The sequence below is a fragment of the Sarcophilus harrisii genome, chromosome 1 (assembly GCF_902635505.1).
Source record: "Sarcophilus harrisii chromosome 1, mSarHar1.11, whole genome shotgun sequence".
Taxonomy (NCBI): domain Eukaryota; kingdom Metazoa; phylum Chordata; class Mammalia; order Dasyuromorphia; family Dasyuridae; genus Sarcophilus; species Sarcophilus harrisii.
This window is the reverse complement of record NC_045426.1, coordinates 686,200,358-686,216,229: the sequence shown is the minus strand read 5'-3', so window position 1 is coordinate 686,216,229 and position 15,872 is coordinate 686,200,358. Positions and strand designations below refer to the sequence as shown.

At 36.5% G+C, this 15,872-nt stretch overlaps 1 protein-coding gene across 27 annotated transcripts in view; it reads right to left on the bottom strand.

Annotated features, from left to right (window-relative positions):
- The window catches only part of CLIP1 (CAP-Gly domain containing linker protein 1), a 138,933-nt gene that overhangs the window by 22,908 nt on the left and 100,153 nt on the right, over nucleotides 1-15,872 (bottom strand). For all 27 annotated transcript variants that reach the window (XM_031948495.1, XM_031948498.1, XM_031948499.1 and 24 more), the window contains 2 exons: nucleotides 13,582-13,688; nucleotides 3,926-4,046 (listed from right to left, as the gene is read on the bottom strand). In XM_031948495.1, coding sequence (XP_031804355.1) covers nucleotides 3,926-4,046; nucleotides 13,582-13,688 — 228 coding nt within the window. The remainder of the gene's footprint in view (nucleotides 1-3,925; nucleotides 4,047-13,581; nucleotides 13,689-15,872) is intronic.

The window sequence follows — 15,872 nt, the reverse complement described above, 5'->3', positions numbered from 1 at the left end:
CTAGGCCAGTAGAATTTGTGAAAATTTTTACTTGGCTGACCACCTGAAAGAATCAGAGTTACCTCCATAGTAGGGCTGTAACTAAATACATGTTGGTTGATCTGATTTGATTTTTAGGGAAAATCATACCATTCCATAAGATAAAAATAAATTCTTCTCACTTCACATGCATGTCTAAGAAGGTGGCTAATTATAAACAGTATATTATTTATGGCTCCACTGAAATGACAATTCTAGATTCAAAAGGAGATGTGATTTAGACTGATGATCCCAAAAAACTGATGACCAAACATAAGCCAGGAGCTATCTAATGTATACTTCATTCTACAAACAAACTTTAGCTCATTTAATACAAATTGAAAATTAGAATGACTGCCTAAAACTAACAAGATAGTTCATATTTTGAAGCTTACAATGAGTCAGAAAAACCCCAAACTTCAAAATTCTACCAAATTGTGAATAACCCTATTAGTTAATTCACACTATGACTTTTTGTTGTAACCTTGGTAAAGACTAGGGGTGGGGAACATTTTTATGCAAGGATCAAGCAAAATTATCAACTTAAAGAACTCAAGCAGCAGAAGGTTGTTGCTGCCTGTGGTTGCCTTGGCAGAACCAGACCAAACAGTCCCTGGCCTTATACAGCCTCCCACCCCCCAATAGAGAGGATAATCTCATTGGTCTTTAGCTACACTTTAGCTGCATGGAATCCACAATAAAGTTATTTTGCTTTTCACACTCCATCCTTCTTGAAGTTGGACTGAAACTAACCTTAATTAAGGCTGTTATTTTGAAAACAAAAATGATTTCTGAGATGCCAAAATACACTATTAACAAAACCGAGATACTCTATTCTACAGCAGACACTCAGGTGCTCATATAAAATCTCACTCAGTATAACAAGTGCAACAAGCTTGGTTTTCTGACACTCCAAAAAATAGCAATGATCATGATAATGATCCTTAGAAGAATAAAAAATTATATTACGTTCAGTAAATCTCTGTAGCAGAGCAAGGAAAAACTCCTTCTAGAAAGATTTTCATCAAAATGGTTAAGTGTCCATGTCTTCAGTTACTTCAAAAAGTCACTTATAGAGAATATCTCATTCCCTTTTAAGTACCATATAAAAAGAAGTACTACTGTATTAAACATATTCTTGCATTAAGAGATATTTCTTGGTCTTAGGAAAGCAGTGATCGAGAGGAAAAAAATTCCGTTCTCACATTAAAAATGACAAATCTTATTTAAGAAAGTAGGAACAAGGAATTATTTTTTAGAATATTCCTTCAGTTGGAAGAATTCTTCTGTGGCCAAAAGAACAGGTAACAGACTTAGCCATTCTATCTTGTGCACCTTCTTTTTTATAATAATTATAAATAAATCAAATTACTCTTTCCATGACTTAATATCTTTTGTTCCTAGTTTCTCACCTTCCTTCCCAGGGAATGCTTAATGCAACCAAGAATAGGTAGAAAATTTAAGAAAAAATGTTAACTTCCATATTCTTCTCCATAGTGAAATAAGTCTCAATATTCTGCATTTCTCATTCCCTTTTGTATTATCTTTTAAAGAGGTGATATGGGGAAAGGAAATAATTTGTTCTGAAACTAAGGTCAAGAGCACAATGTAATTCCTTTATCTCAAAGGAGTTAATTATTATTTCCTTACTGCCATTGCTTAGTGGCAACTAAAACTGGAAAGTCAGATACCTGACTGGAAATTTGCTCAAATAGTAAAAAATTAAAATGCAATGTTTTACATTTATGTAGGGTCACTTAATATACGTTGAGTACCTAGCATTCCAAAGAAAAAGATACAAAATTAGAGTGGGAAACCTTGGTTGCTCCTAACAACATAAAAACATAAAGTAGAATAAAACATCAGCTTACGTAATAATTTATACAGTTTTTGTAGTGAAATTAGTTGTTGCTGTTTTTTAAATATCGGTGAATTTTATTTGCACAACAGTTCTGTAATATAGGCAAGATGGAGGAAAGTTCTCTTCATTTTACCCAGTAATCTGACCAGAGGAGTACATATATCACTAACGGGATTAGTGAAGACAAGAACAAGGCTTTTTCTGTCCTTTATCCTCACCTTTGCTGCTCGGTATCCTGGAATGAAGAGACTTAACTTTACATATTTTCTATGGTCCCCAGTGAAAATCTTTTCTCCAATTAAACACCATCTGCCTAACAAAAGTGATGTACAATACTTGGCTAGAGACAGTGACCAATATATGTCATACTGATGCAGAAGGTACTGAAAAAAAGAAAACGAGGGACCTGGATAGAAAGCAATCATATCTTAGATCTTTTTGTGCAATCAGAAGAAAGACACAAGGTTATCTTGTACTCAGTGCCTTCTAAACACTCCTCACTCAGTTTGTCTTCAGTGCTACCTTCTAAAGTACCCTTCAAGTCATTTCTTTAAATCCTTGCTAAATTGTCTAAAGCTCTCAAGCAATATGTCTGACTACTAGCATTTTACTAAATTATCTAGCAATGACAAAATTAAAACTAGAGGCCATTTACATGCTGAGATCTTATTTCTTCAAGAGTTCTGTCTTTTATGTTCTGGGAGAAAAGGTTTTTAAAGAAATGTGGATGGCTGCAAATACATTCATATTGCTTCTCTTAAAGACCTGACAGATCTGATTCTAGACTGTACTTGTAAAATGCTACCTTTGCCTTGAAAAAAAAACTGATTTGCCCCCAAAGTTTCCATTTTCCCAAGAAGATCATCAAGTACCCGAGCAATGCCAAAAGAACATAATCTAAACCCTATTCAAATTCAAACAAGCTCTGACAATATGAATGAAAGAAGAATCTTAATTTCATTCACAAGAATACTCTAGGACAGTAATGCCAATAGTTGGTGGAGTGGGGGTGAGAAAATTTATTCTAATAAGACTTGTGGGTGAAAAAAATATATCTGAGTCCTGATAGGATATGGCATAGTGCTATGAATCTAAGAAATAGGGAAAGCTGCATTAAAGTTTTTGACTTATAAAATCTAAAAAGAAACATAACAAAACCTGATTTTACACAACTAACACATAGGGTAGTGGATATCGAATGTAGTCTCCAAAATGACTAAACAAGTTGCCCAGGGCTTTTGTCACTTTAAACGATGATGCTGTAATTTCAAATTTGTACTATAAAGAAGATGAATGTAAAACATATTGGAAATAATAATGCCAATACTGATGACAACACTGTCAAATTCAATTTGAAAAATGATTCTTAAGTTATTATTATGCAGTTAAATTTGACCATTTAACATTGTGACTGAAGTATAGAATCATCTAGAATAAAGCCCAGGTAATTGCTATTTACAAATTACTATGTACAGTTGAAACATAAAAAACACTTGATAAAAAATTGTACTAATCAGTCCTATTAGCTATGTCAGAAACCTTTTGGATTAAGCCATATAGGCAAATGAGCCAGAGTTTGTTTGCCTGTAGCTCATTCCATCAATTATATATAATATCAGAACACTTACAGTATCATTTGGAAATATGGCTAATAAAAGGAATTATTTCATTAAAAATATCTATTAATCCCCAAACTACATACTATTTAGATTAATTTTTCTAATATATTTATATATAAATACAAGTTGAATCCGAAAAAACTTTTCCCCTCCAGGCTTATAAAGAAAGAGCTTCTTTCAAGAAAGTCTCATTTCCAAGTTATTTATAAGACCCCAGGGGTTTATTTACCAGACTTTAAAGAATTCTGAGCTACCCCTAATATAGAGCCCAAACAAAACTGCCTAAAAACAAGGTGAGACATTTTATAGCTAAAGTGTAACAGTGCAACCCCCCACAGCTCCAGCTGATTGAGCACCTCCTGCCCCTCAAGAAATGGTCCAGGATGCCCGAGGAACACTACCAGGCCAAGGTCTGGGCATCCCTTACCTTCTGATGACTCGTGACCTCCTCTCTGCTTCTTCCCAGCTCCTCAGCAAGTTTCAGGTTCTCCTCCTGCAACGCTGAAAGCTGTTGGGACTTCCAAGCCGCTGTCTGCTTCAAGGCTTCTCTGCAAGGACAGGGAGTGCAAGGTTACCATAGAAACAAGACAGGCAAGAAAAATGGTGGGAGAGAAGCAGCTTCCCAGCCTGAGGCAGAAAAAGATTTTTCTCTGGGTCACGTGCCTAATGGGAATTTATAACTAGAAAGCACCTATCTCCACAAGCAGACTAGACTAGACAACTTTAACCTGGCAAAGGACAGATGTCACCTTTAAGGTCATCATCCTTTAGCTGGCTGAGTGCATACCACACTCCCACACTACCCTCACTCATGAATTAGCCTCAGGGAAAAAAGGAGAATGGTCATCAGAGCTACTGTCTATAGGAATAGGTTTGTTCTTTAAATGTACAAATACATTTCATATTGATAGAGCAATTTAATATGTCATTTCCTGGGCACTAGCAAGACTGTCCAGCCTTATAACCTGTTTCTCCTAGCAAGAAGAAAAATATGATGGTCCAATTTGCGAGTATCTGATGAAGCTGAGGGATGACGTGTATCAGAATATATTTTTAGGACAACCAGAGGCAAAATGCCCTGGAGAGAGAGAGAAAGCAGTTTTCTAATTACATAAGGCCTTTCTTTTTCTCTCTCAAATGAGAATGATATCCTTTTTCAGCACTGATTTTTCATTAAAAGCAGCAAATAAAAAGGAAAATACTATGTGGAACATGTATAACCAACATCTATTACATTCAATGTAAAAACCAATTGTTTTAATTACTAGCTAAGGTATTTAGTTACAGTACATTTGTCATACAATCACTAGAATTACTTTAATACTGCAGAAGATTTTGATGTAGCTATGAGTTGGAGGTAAATATATACTTGTTAATTTCCATTTAGTAAGTTATAATACATGGATAAATTCTGAATCTTGGTGTGCTTCCATACAATGATTATCAACATGTCTAATTTTAATCTCGGTGATATACTGATTTCTCCTACTCTCTGATTTTCTCTATTTTTCATTAATTTTTATTTCACTAACCACAGGGGAAGAGAGTTTTCACCATTTACCTTTGCAAAATCTTGTGTTCCAATTTTTTTCCCTCCCTCCTTTCTACCCCCTTTTCCTACACAGCAAGCAATCCGATATAGGTTAAACATGTGTAATCCTTCTATACATATTTCCATATTTGTCATGGTGCACAAGAAAAACCAGATTAAAAGGTGAATGAAAAAAATGAGAAAAAACCAACAAACAAATAAGGTGAAAAGACTATGTTTTGATTCACATTCAGTCTCCATAGTTCTCTCGGGATGGGAATGGCTTTTTCCATCTCAGATCTATTGGCACTTTACTGAATAACTTCACCATTGAAAAGAGCCAAATCCATTACAATTGATCATTTCATAATCTTGTTGCTCTGTACAATGTTCTCTTGGTTCTGCTCGCTTCACTTAGCATCAGTTCTCTGAAATCATTCTGATGATCGTTTCTTATAGAACATTAATACTCCATTACCTTCCTATACCATAGCCATTCTCCAATTGATGGGCATCCAATCAGTTTCCAATTTCTTGCCACTACAAAATGGGCTCCACAAACAATTTTGCACATGTGGATCCTTTTACCTCCTTTATGATCTCTTGGGAATACAGATCCAGGAGACACATACTGCTGACACAAAGAGAATGCATTTTTGATAGTCCTTTAGGCACAGTTCCAAACTGCTCTACCAAAGCATTATTGTTTCAGTTTTCCCACATCCCCTCCAATATTCATCATTATCTTTTCCTCTCACCTTAGCCAATCTGAAAGGTGTGAAGTGGTATCTCAGAGTTGTCTTAATTTTCATTTCTCTGATTGATAGTGATCTATATATTAGGGCAACCTCACAAAGGTTTAAGAAAACATAATGCAGTATGGTTTAGTGAGACAAACATGAGATGTGTTGGCACTTCCTGGCCTGGGGTACAAATCCCAACTCTGTATAACAGACATCACTGCTTCTCTCTAGGAATCAATGTAGTTTTCTCACAGAGTGGAGAGGAGGCAGAGAGAGGTGGTATCCACAGCTCTGAATTAGCAACACAACAAAGAAATTGGAAGTGATGAACTATCCTGGGAGGGACGTCTTGTTAGATGAAGCTCGGCTCAGGCGGAGCTAGAACTTGAAGAAATCCAGGAAAGCATTCCAGCTATGAGGAGCAGCAAAATAACGTGCCCACTGCCGCAAGGCCGAGGATTGTGAGGAAGGAACCAAAAGGAGGCCATCGTCACTGGAAGGAAGGATGCCTGTGACAAGGGCAAGCACAGCTCAGGTATGAGGGCTCTGATCCTGAAGGCGACATGGAGCCGCTGAACCTGGCTTGGGCAGACCCCTCAGCAGCCTCTGCAACAGCTAGAGTAGGAAAGGGCACATTCAAGATGCTGCTGAGGGAGCACTGAGAGGCCTTGACAACTTTGGATACTGGGGGGCCTGGGAAAGGTGTGAATTGTTCCAGATGACTTTCAGGTTGTGATATTAAGGGATTTCAGAGGAGGTTGGCGCTCTCAATAGAGGGGTTTGGAAGGTGGGGGCCGTGTGAGGATAAAAATCATGAGGCCTGTGTTGGACATGTCGAGTCTGAGATGTGCCTGCAGATGTGGTCACAGACAGCTAGCTCACTGGCAGTTGGAGATGCAAGAGAACCAGAGGGCAGGGCTGAAGGACGGATCTGAGAACCGTCAGCAGAGGGAAGGGAATGAAATCCACGAGAGGCGATGAGATCAAGACAAACAGAACAGAGGAGGAGGAGAACAAAAGGATCGAGTTCTGGGGACCCCCATGGAGTGAGCGTGACCCAGAGGTAAAGTCTGCATAGCAAAAAAAAAGGAGCACATGGGATGAAGGGAGCACCAGTGTCAGAAGGGGTAAAGGAGTCCAGAAGGATCAGGAAGGAGAGGAAACCACAGAGAGGTCTGCAGCCCCTCTGGCACCAGGATTCTCGCTCTCTACCTCCAGACCCAAGCCAAAAGAGAAGGGCAGAGAAGGTGTCACAGGCAATGCAGGCAAACTGCTCATGAATCCACCAGTAATAAAGTGCCTAGGAATTCATTTGGTAGGAAAGCTGTTTCATCTCTGAGAGAGCTTAAGAAGCCGCCTCCTTATAGGCTAAGTTAAATCATTTTCTGAGAAACTAGGTTTATCAGAAATCCATTGAACTTTGGATTTAAAAACACTTCCAGCATCTGGTGTATGAAACTGTTCAGGATTTCAAAACAGGTCTGCCCTCATGGAGTGCACAATCTTACTGTCTTGTTGGTGGACACCAGCCCATGTGCTATCTATGCTAAATATATCACAATCATGTCAAAAGATATCCAGCTAGCATACTGCACATGCAAAAATACACTCAAATTTCACTAGGAAGGAAAACATTCTTCACTCTCAAAACAGAACGAAAAATCTTTTCTTCCTTATGTTCTGAACATGAGATTCCCCCCACCCCAAACACCAAAATCTACTTAACTATATGATTACAAACAGAAAAATAGGGAACCAAATTAGGTAATGACACCCCCCCCCAAATTTCATTTATGTGTGAATTTTGGCTATAAATATAAGGATATAACTATTAATGCAGTCAAAAAAAATATTTCCATGAACAATTTCCCACAATTTAATGTAAATATAAATTAAACCTGTTAAGTACATGTTTGTGCTGCTCCTGTACGTTTGTTATTAAAATTGAGAGAGAAATAGAGACAGAGAATGTCAAGAGTTGGCAATTAAGAGATTATTGGTAACTGTAGAAGAATATTTTCAGTTGAATAATGAAGTCAGAAGCCAAACTATCAAGTTAAGAAGAGAATGAGAGGAAAGAAAGAAGAATCTAAAAGGAAGATAGAAAGTTAGACACAAAAGATAGACAGATATGGGATAATATGAGAAGAGGAGACACATAGGCATTTGTAGACATTAGGAAAGCAGTCAATTAGATTGGGTGAGATTGAAAATAAATGAGAAGATAGAGGGAACAATCTGTTGGAGGACTCAGAATAGAATGGGATTATCAGTGCACATTACCCCCTAAAGTGCTACCAGACAATGACTTTTTCAGTTGAAACCTCAGGTAGGGAGGGATTCCAACCTGACAAAGGAGCAATGACTCCAGCATTGATGGAAGATGGTCCATTAAGAATACTATGGAAATGCTCAGCCCAACACTTTAGGATCACGTCCTTATTACTAATCATTGTTGCTCTATCAACACAGAGTAGATGGGATGCACCAGAGGTCTTTGACTCATAAATAGCCTTCAGTGCATCATAAAAGTGTTTGACTTGTTACTATCAGCTTAAAATTGAATTTCATCTTTTTACTGAGCATTCAAGAATCCTCCATCTTTCTTTTTTTTAGAGGGTAATTTTTTTTACAACATTATCCCTTGCACTCACTTCTGTTCCGACTTTTCCTCTCCCCTCCCTCCCTCCCTCCACCCCCTCTCCTAGATGCAAGCAGTCCTATACATGTTAAATATGTCGCAGTATATCCTAGACACAATATATGTGTGCAGAACTAAACAGTTCTCTTGTTGAACAGGAAGAATTGGATTCTGAAGGTAAAATTAACCCAGGAAGAAAAACAAAAAGGCAAACAGTTTACATTCATTTCCGAGTGTTTTTTCTTTAGGTGTAGCTACTTCTGTCCATCATTGATCAAATGAAACTGATTCTTTGTCAAAGAAATCCACTTGCATCAGAATACAATTCCTTCATTTTTCTAAGATTACTTTCAACAGAATTGAAAGCTGTATTCTTAGAGATGGATAAGCAAACTATCCTTCTGGTATACCCTGAGGAGTTCTCGTTTTTCATTTAGCAGCTTCTGAATTTCCCTTTCATTTTCATCAAATCAGTCTGAATGTTTGTGAATATTCTGACCAAGATGAGCAAATGCAGTGATATATACCAAATCTCTGAAAGCTGCATGTGAGGACCAAGTTACCACCCTGGATACTTTAGAATCAGCTGGAGTCAAGATCAGCAAAAGTCCTTGATCTTTATTCTCTGTGGAGGTGAAAGGAATGTCGATAAAAAGTGAGAGCAATCAAGACACGAATCTGCCAGGAGTGACTCTGGTTTTCTCATGCCACCCACCAAATTCTCCACCCAATCTCCTATACAACAGATCAAGGCTGCAGCGTAGTAGGCAGGTTTTTAGCCCATTATAGCTGCCCACTTTTTTTCTGTTCCATTGTAACCAACTGTGTGCTGATTTAATTTGCCCTCCCCCCCAAGTTAGCAACAAACTGTTCCCTTTCCTCTTGCCTGGAATGCTCTCTTTCCTCAATTCCACCTTGTAATTTCCCTGGCTTTCTTTAATACTCTCTAATCTACTGACTAATTAGAAGTGCTCTAATCTAGTGATTAATTCTTCTGGTAGTCTTTTTGCCCTGGGGCAAGTCTTCATCCAAGTCTTTACTAGTACATGACCAAGGCTGCTGCCATTTCCAATGCCATTCCTAATGCCATTCTTCCCAAGGACTCCCTGCTATGTGGTAGTCTGAGCCTACTCCAAGTCACCAAAACTACAAGTTTGTCCTCTTTTGGCACATTGATGATATGGGTCTCCAGGTCTTCATAAAATTTTAATCAACCTGGTTCATCATGGTAGGAGCATCAGCAATGAGCATGATGGGAAGATAGATAATGAGGTGAAAGAAACAGTTCTTGGCAAATGGTTTAAATTTTTCAGTAACATAGGAAAAGTTGTCAGCTGAGAATATAAAAGGAGAGGGAGCCATGGGAGGTTTGGGGAAGGATGGAAATGTTTGGAAGAGACACTCACAACTATGTTATGAATATTTTCTTCAAGAAGTAAAGCAAGCAGCTAACAACAATCACTAAAACTAACTTTAACTAACTTTATCTCGACCATAACTAAGTGATGAGTTAATTGTGAATCAGCTGTTTGCTTCAAGTCTAGTTAATGTAGAAGTCAATTGTTCTAAAACAAAATGATGAATAAGTTAATGTAAAGGTCAAAATCATACCAAAATAGAAAATAATGATGACAATTATGGTAGTTCCAAATCAGATCACTGGAATAAGGTACATGCTTTTATCCAGTTCCCATTTTCTTTCCCAAAGTCAAGGCCATAAGCTTTAATTGACATCACTTCTCAGAAAAACTAATTCTTGGACATCTTGAAATTGATTTCTTATAAATATCTGACTCAACAAGTGCAAACTGACCTCATTATCTTTCTTAGGCAGCTAAGTGATACAATAATGGGCCTCAAGTCAGGAAGACCCAAGTTCAAATCCTACCATAGTACCTCCTATTAATTCCCTCATTATATAAAAAAGCCACTTGGACTTCACACCCTGCAAGTGCTTCCTGCACTTGCAGCCCTCTGCGTACAGATGGGTCAGTGACCAAAGCCTCATTCCTCTCCCTCACACCAAGCATGTGGCTTCCTGCTCTGAGCAGGTACACTGGCCGCCTCCACCCCCACCCCTTCCACCCACCATTCTCTCCATTTTCACCTGCTACACTCCTTAGCATCCAAGTTTTAAATCAAGGCCACATTCTGTAAGAAGATCCTCCCAATCTCACTTATTGCCAGCACTTTCTCTCCGTTACCACATCTCGTTTGCCTGTTGACCCACTAGACTGGGAGCTCCTTGAAAGCAGAATCTGTCTACTGCCTTTCCTTGTATCCCCACTCAGTTCTTCAGACCGTAAATCCAATGTAATTCTGATTATACCCTCTTGCCTTTTATGGTAAGAGCAAAACTATTTAGATGACATCTACAATTCCTTCTAGCTTGTTCTGACATTTTATGATCCTTTATTCCTGGACAGAATAAGCCGAAATCTTAAAAAATCTAGGGCCAAATTCCAATAGTTTTACAATAAAGTCATCTGCACCTAGAGAAAGAACTGTAGGGACTAAGTTGGATCACAACTTAGTATTTTCACCTTTATTGTTGTTCCTTGCTTGTGTTTTTCTTTCTCATTTTTTCCTCTTTTGATCTGATTTTCCATATGCAGCATAATTGTGGAAATATGTATAGAAGATCTGCATGTGTTTAACATAAATTGGATTACTTGTCGTCTAGGGGAGGGAATAGGGTAAAGGGAGAAAAAAAATTTTGAACATAAGGTTTTTCAAGGGTGCATGTTGAAAACTATGCAGATGTTTTGAAAATTTTTTAAAATGTATTAAAAAAAAAAAAAAAAAAAAAAAAAAGGAAAAAAACCAGGGGCACAAAAAACTTCTTTTTCAAGAGATCTCCAGAAGTTTGGGTTTAAACTATGAACTTTTCACAAGTCAGATGTTACCCTGAAGTCATAAAAAGTTTAGAAAGGATTAATCATAACAAAATAATTATGTGGCATATGGTCTAATTCTTCTTTATTTGAGCTACTGTTCTTTAAAAAATGTCCAACCAGAACTAAAGCCATCCAGAAGAATCACTCTCATTAATAAAACTAAAATTGTTACAATAAAATATTTATAATCAAATTATTTTTCTTCTGGAAAGACAAAGTTATGATAGTAAACTTTTTAATTTAATAGAATCATTCAAGGCATTAAAAAAATCATTCAAGGCATTAAAAACAATCATGTCTTTCATTATCCAATAGATTTAAGAGATGTTAAAAAAAATAGCATGAGAAATCAGAAGATGCAGAGGAATGAATAAAGACTGTTAGGTTAAAAAGTTATTCCACTGAATATTCTTGATCTCCATCAACTTTTGAGTAGAAGAGTCATCAATGACTCAAAATTAGATGACATTCTCTGATTCCATTTAGTACAGAGGCAGAGATAGTTAAATGGTATGACTCAGTGGGAAGGAGACTGGGCAATTTTGTCTTACTGTTCATTTGCTTCCTTTCCAATTTCCAGAACTAACAAGTTAATTTGGCATTTCACCACCAACAAAAAAAGGTTAAAACATCCCATTTTACCGATCCAATTATTTGTGTTGCTAAAAGAATTCCTAAGTACTATTGTTTTCTGTGAAACCAATGGGACCCACACCACTATAAATACAACTGAAGTAGTACAGGATTTTCCCATATAAAAATCTAACTTTAGCAAGTAGTAGGATCACTATTTCTTGATTTTGCTGTAAATGAGTCTCAATATGACAGAAGTAACTGATAAATAAAACAGGTTTATAATTCTTCCTTTGTCTTTTGAAGACAATGTAAATTGAACAGAGGATTTCTCAAATTTGATCTGCAGATGTAAATAGTACCACTAAACTTGAGAGAGAGAGTAAACCCATACACCAAATGGCAAAAGTTAATAACTCAATTTATAGAGATTAAACTTTTAAATAGAACCCAGGTACCAAAATGATTCTAGAAAAATCACAAGAACTAACAGTAACTAAACTCATCATTCACAAGAAGGGGAGGTTTGCATTAATTTTACCCTAGTTTTGAAACAAAATCAGGTGTAAAGATTAAGACTGTTCATTTGGAAGTGCTAATTTTGTCATCTTTTGAGTGTCATCTTCCTGTTCTATTAGCTCATGCTTCAAATTCTTAGTGTCACTATTGTAAATGGAGTCTATCAAATTGAAAAGGACTCTTTTTTTCATCTCATTGCCAGCAAAATTCAAATTTCTAATCATACTATTCCCAGCATTTTGAACAATGTGAGTTAGGAGGAACCAACAGCAATGGAAATAAGAAAAACATGTCTGCTCTGAAATTTGAATAGCAGAAAACTAATTTGAAATACTTATTAGTGTGAATACCTCTCATGATCCATCCCATATACCAGCCATTCTATTAAATTCAAATCACCCAGGGCAGCTGGTAGATAGAACACCAGCCCTAAAATCAGGAGGACCTGGGTTCAAATCTGGCCTCAGACCCTTAATACTTCCTAGCTGTATGATCCTGGATAAGTCACTTAACCCCAATTGCCTCAGGGGAGGGGAATCAAATCACCATTAATATCAGCCTAATTGACAGACCAACAAGGAGGTGTTTTTTTTCCCCCCCTTCTGTTCTTGGTTTGTTTTTTAATTAACTATTTTTCCCCCAATGGGCAAAAATCCACTTCTTAGACTTCTATCTCTTCCCCATTAAAAAAGAAAACCAAAATCCCTTGTAATAAATATATAATCAAGCAAAATAAAATACCCACATTGGCCATATCCCAAAAAATATATGATTCAATTTGAACTGTCAACTCTTAAGACTCTTTAAAATGATGTAAGGAAAATTGTTCTGTATTGTGATTTAAAAAAAAAAAAAAACATCTCATGTGTGCATATTCCACTCTTAAGGATTAAAAACTGTACTTCATAATTCCAAAGTGTTTTACAATACTTAATTAGTCACATTTGTCCAACTGAAACAACTTAGTCAGTACAATTGTTCATTCTTATCTTTTTCATAAGCTGTGATGGTATTTCTTTCTAAAAATAAAAAAAATTAAGTTACCCTTGTTCTTTCTACATATAATCATAAATGTATGGGTTGAAATATAGAAATGAAATTTCTTCCCAAAACTTCCACACATATGCTGATTAAAGAATGGCTATATAGTAATTCATACCACAAATCATAAACACTTACATTTCTTTCCTGAACTCCTCCATTTTTTGGTTCTCTACTGTCAAACGTTCCTTTGATTTGTTCAATTCTTCAACATTTTTTGAGTTGTTTTCTTTAAGTGCATCCAACTTCAAGAGAAAAAAAAAAAAACATAGCTGAAGTAAAATGTTTATAGAGCCCTAGAGCTATTCATTCAAATGGATATGAGAGAGGTTTGTAAAGTTAGCTTTGTGGGAATGTATTAAAGGGCTATAGTGTCAAGACTCCTCAGTTTGGAGTCACAGAATGTGGATCTCAAACCTTGCTCCAAACATACCAGGAGACCATGAGACAGGTCCTTCCCCTCTCTAGTTCTCACTTCCCACCACTATAAAATGATGAGAATGAACTTGAAAATTATTAAAATTCATCCAAATAGAAATCTATAAAAAGCTACTATAAATACAGAATGCAAATCTCTACATTATTAAATAATATTAAAACAAAAAATAAACTTGAGATCCCCTTTAATCTTCAAGCTTTCTCTAATGTTTAAAGTTATGCATACTATTTTGTATGGAAATCTAGAGAGATAAATCCACTCAAATTATATCTAAAGTATCTGCTATGTGGTAAGGTTAATAGTTATATCAAAAAAATTAAGACAGTCCTTGTATAGAGCCAGAATGCTGGAGCAAAAGCAGCAAAGTAGCTGAACTTTCCCAACATTCCTTTTAAAATAACATGTTAGATTGAGTTCCTGAGCGGCAGAGCCAGCAAAAGGTCAGATAAGACATTTTTTTCAGCCCAAGAAAATTTAGTAGGTCAGAAGGAAAGTTCTGTAACAATGGAGTGGAGTGTGGCCAGAATACATTGGCAATAAAGGTAGGTTGTATAGACCATGGTGGTGGCAGCAACAAAGAGCTCTCAGTCTAGAGATGGCAAGAAGTTGGACAACTGAGCAGAAAGCAACGTCAGGGGAAATCGGGCTGGCAATGGGCCTGATGCACTGCCCATATGCAGTTTGGTTTGAAGTTTTAGAGGAAGGAGGAAGGAGCACTAACTAGCAACTATAGGTGTAGGAAGGCAGAGGTACTTCCCACGTACTGACTACATAGTGTAGACAGTGAATACATCTCTCCTCAAATCACACCAGTGAAAACACTGAAAACTTACTGACCCCCCCGAATAAGCCCTGAAAACAACAAAATGAAAAAGTCTGATGCTTGAGATACCTTCCTACCCACCCCAGGAACAAAGCCCGGTATTAACATAAAATTAAAAATCAAGAAATAGCTAAGGAAAATGGGCAAACCACACACACACACCACAAATCACAATCTAGCAATAAATACTATGATGAAGGGAAAGCTCAAGGAAAAAATGAAAAAAACAAAGTGAACACAAGCCCAATAAGAATTCCCGGAAGAGTTAAAGAAAGGGTATGAGTAGAAGAAAGAAGAGGAAAAAGTGGGGAAAGAAATCAGAGGGATGGAAGAAAATCATGAAAAGAGAATAAAGAGCTTAGTAAAAGGGAAAGAAAGAAAAGAAAGAAAATAATACCAGGGCAGGTAGGTGGCGTAGTGGATAGAGCACCAGTAGTGAAGTCAGGACCTGAGTTCAAATCCAGTCTCAGACACTTAAAGTTTTCTAGCTGTGTGACTCTGGGCAAGTCACTTAACCCCAACTGCCACAGCAAAAATAAATAAATAAATAACAACAATGCCTTAAAAAACAGAATTGGAGAGATGGTAAGAGACAGAAAAAATTCACTTAAGAAAATAATTCCTTAAAAAGTCTACTTGGACAAGTGAAAGCTAATTATTGCATGAATTATCAAGAAACAATAAAATAAAGTCAAAAGGATGAAAAAAATTGGGGAAAAAGTGAAATATCTCATTGGAAATAAAACTAAAAGAGAAAAATACATCAAGAAGAGATAATTTAAGTATTATCAAACTACCAGAAAGTTACAATTTAAAAAAAAAAAAGACCCAGACATTCCACTTAAGAGAGATCCACAAAACATAAATTTCCAGGATTATTATAACCACATTTCAGGTCTCCTAGGTCAAAGAGAAAATTTAAGAAACCAGATATCATTCAGATACCACAGATGCACCACAGGTGTTAAGATCACACAAAATTTAGCAGCTCTTATATTTAAAAAAAAAAAAAAAAAGAATAGGTAGCAATCATGAATTTAAAAGAGATTATCTTGAAGTAATATCATTACTACACATACATTCACCAAATGGCAGATCATTCAAATATTTAAAGAAAAAGTTAAATGAGTTACAGAAAAAAAAAAAAAACTATTAAACTATATTAGT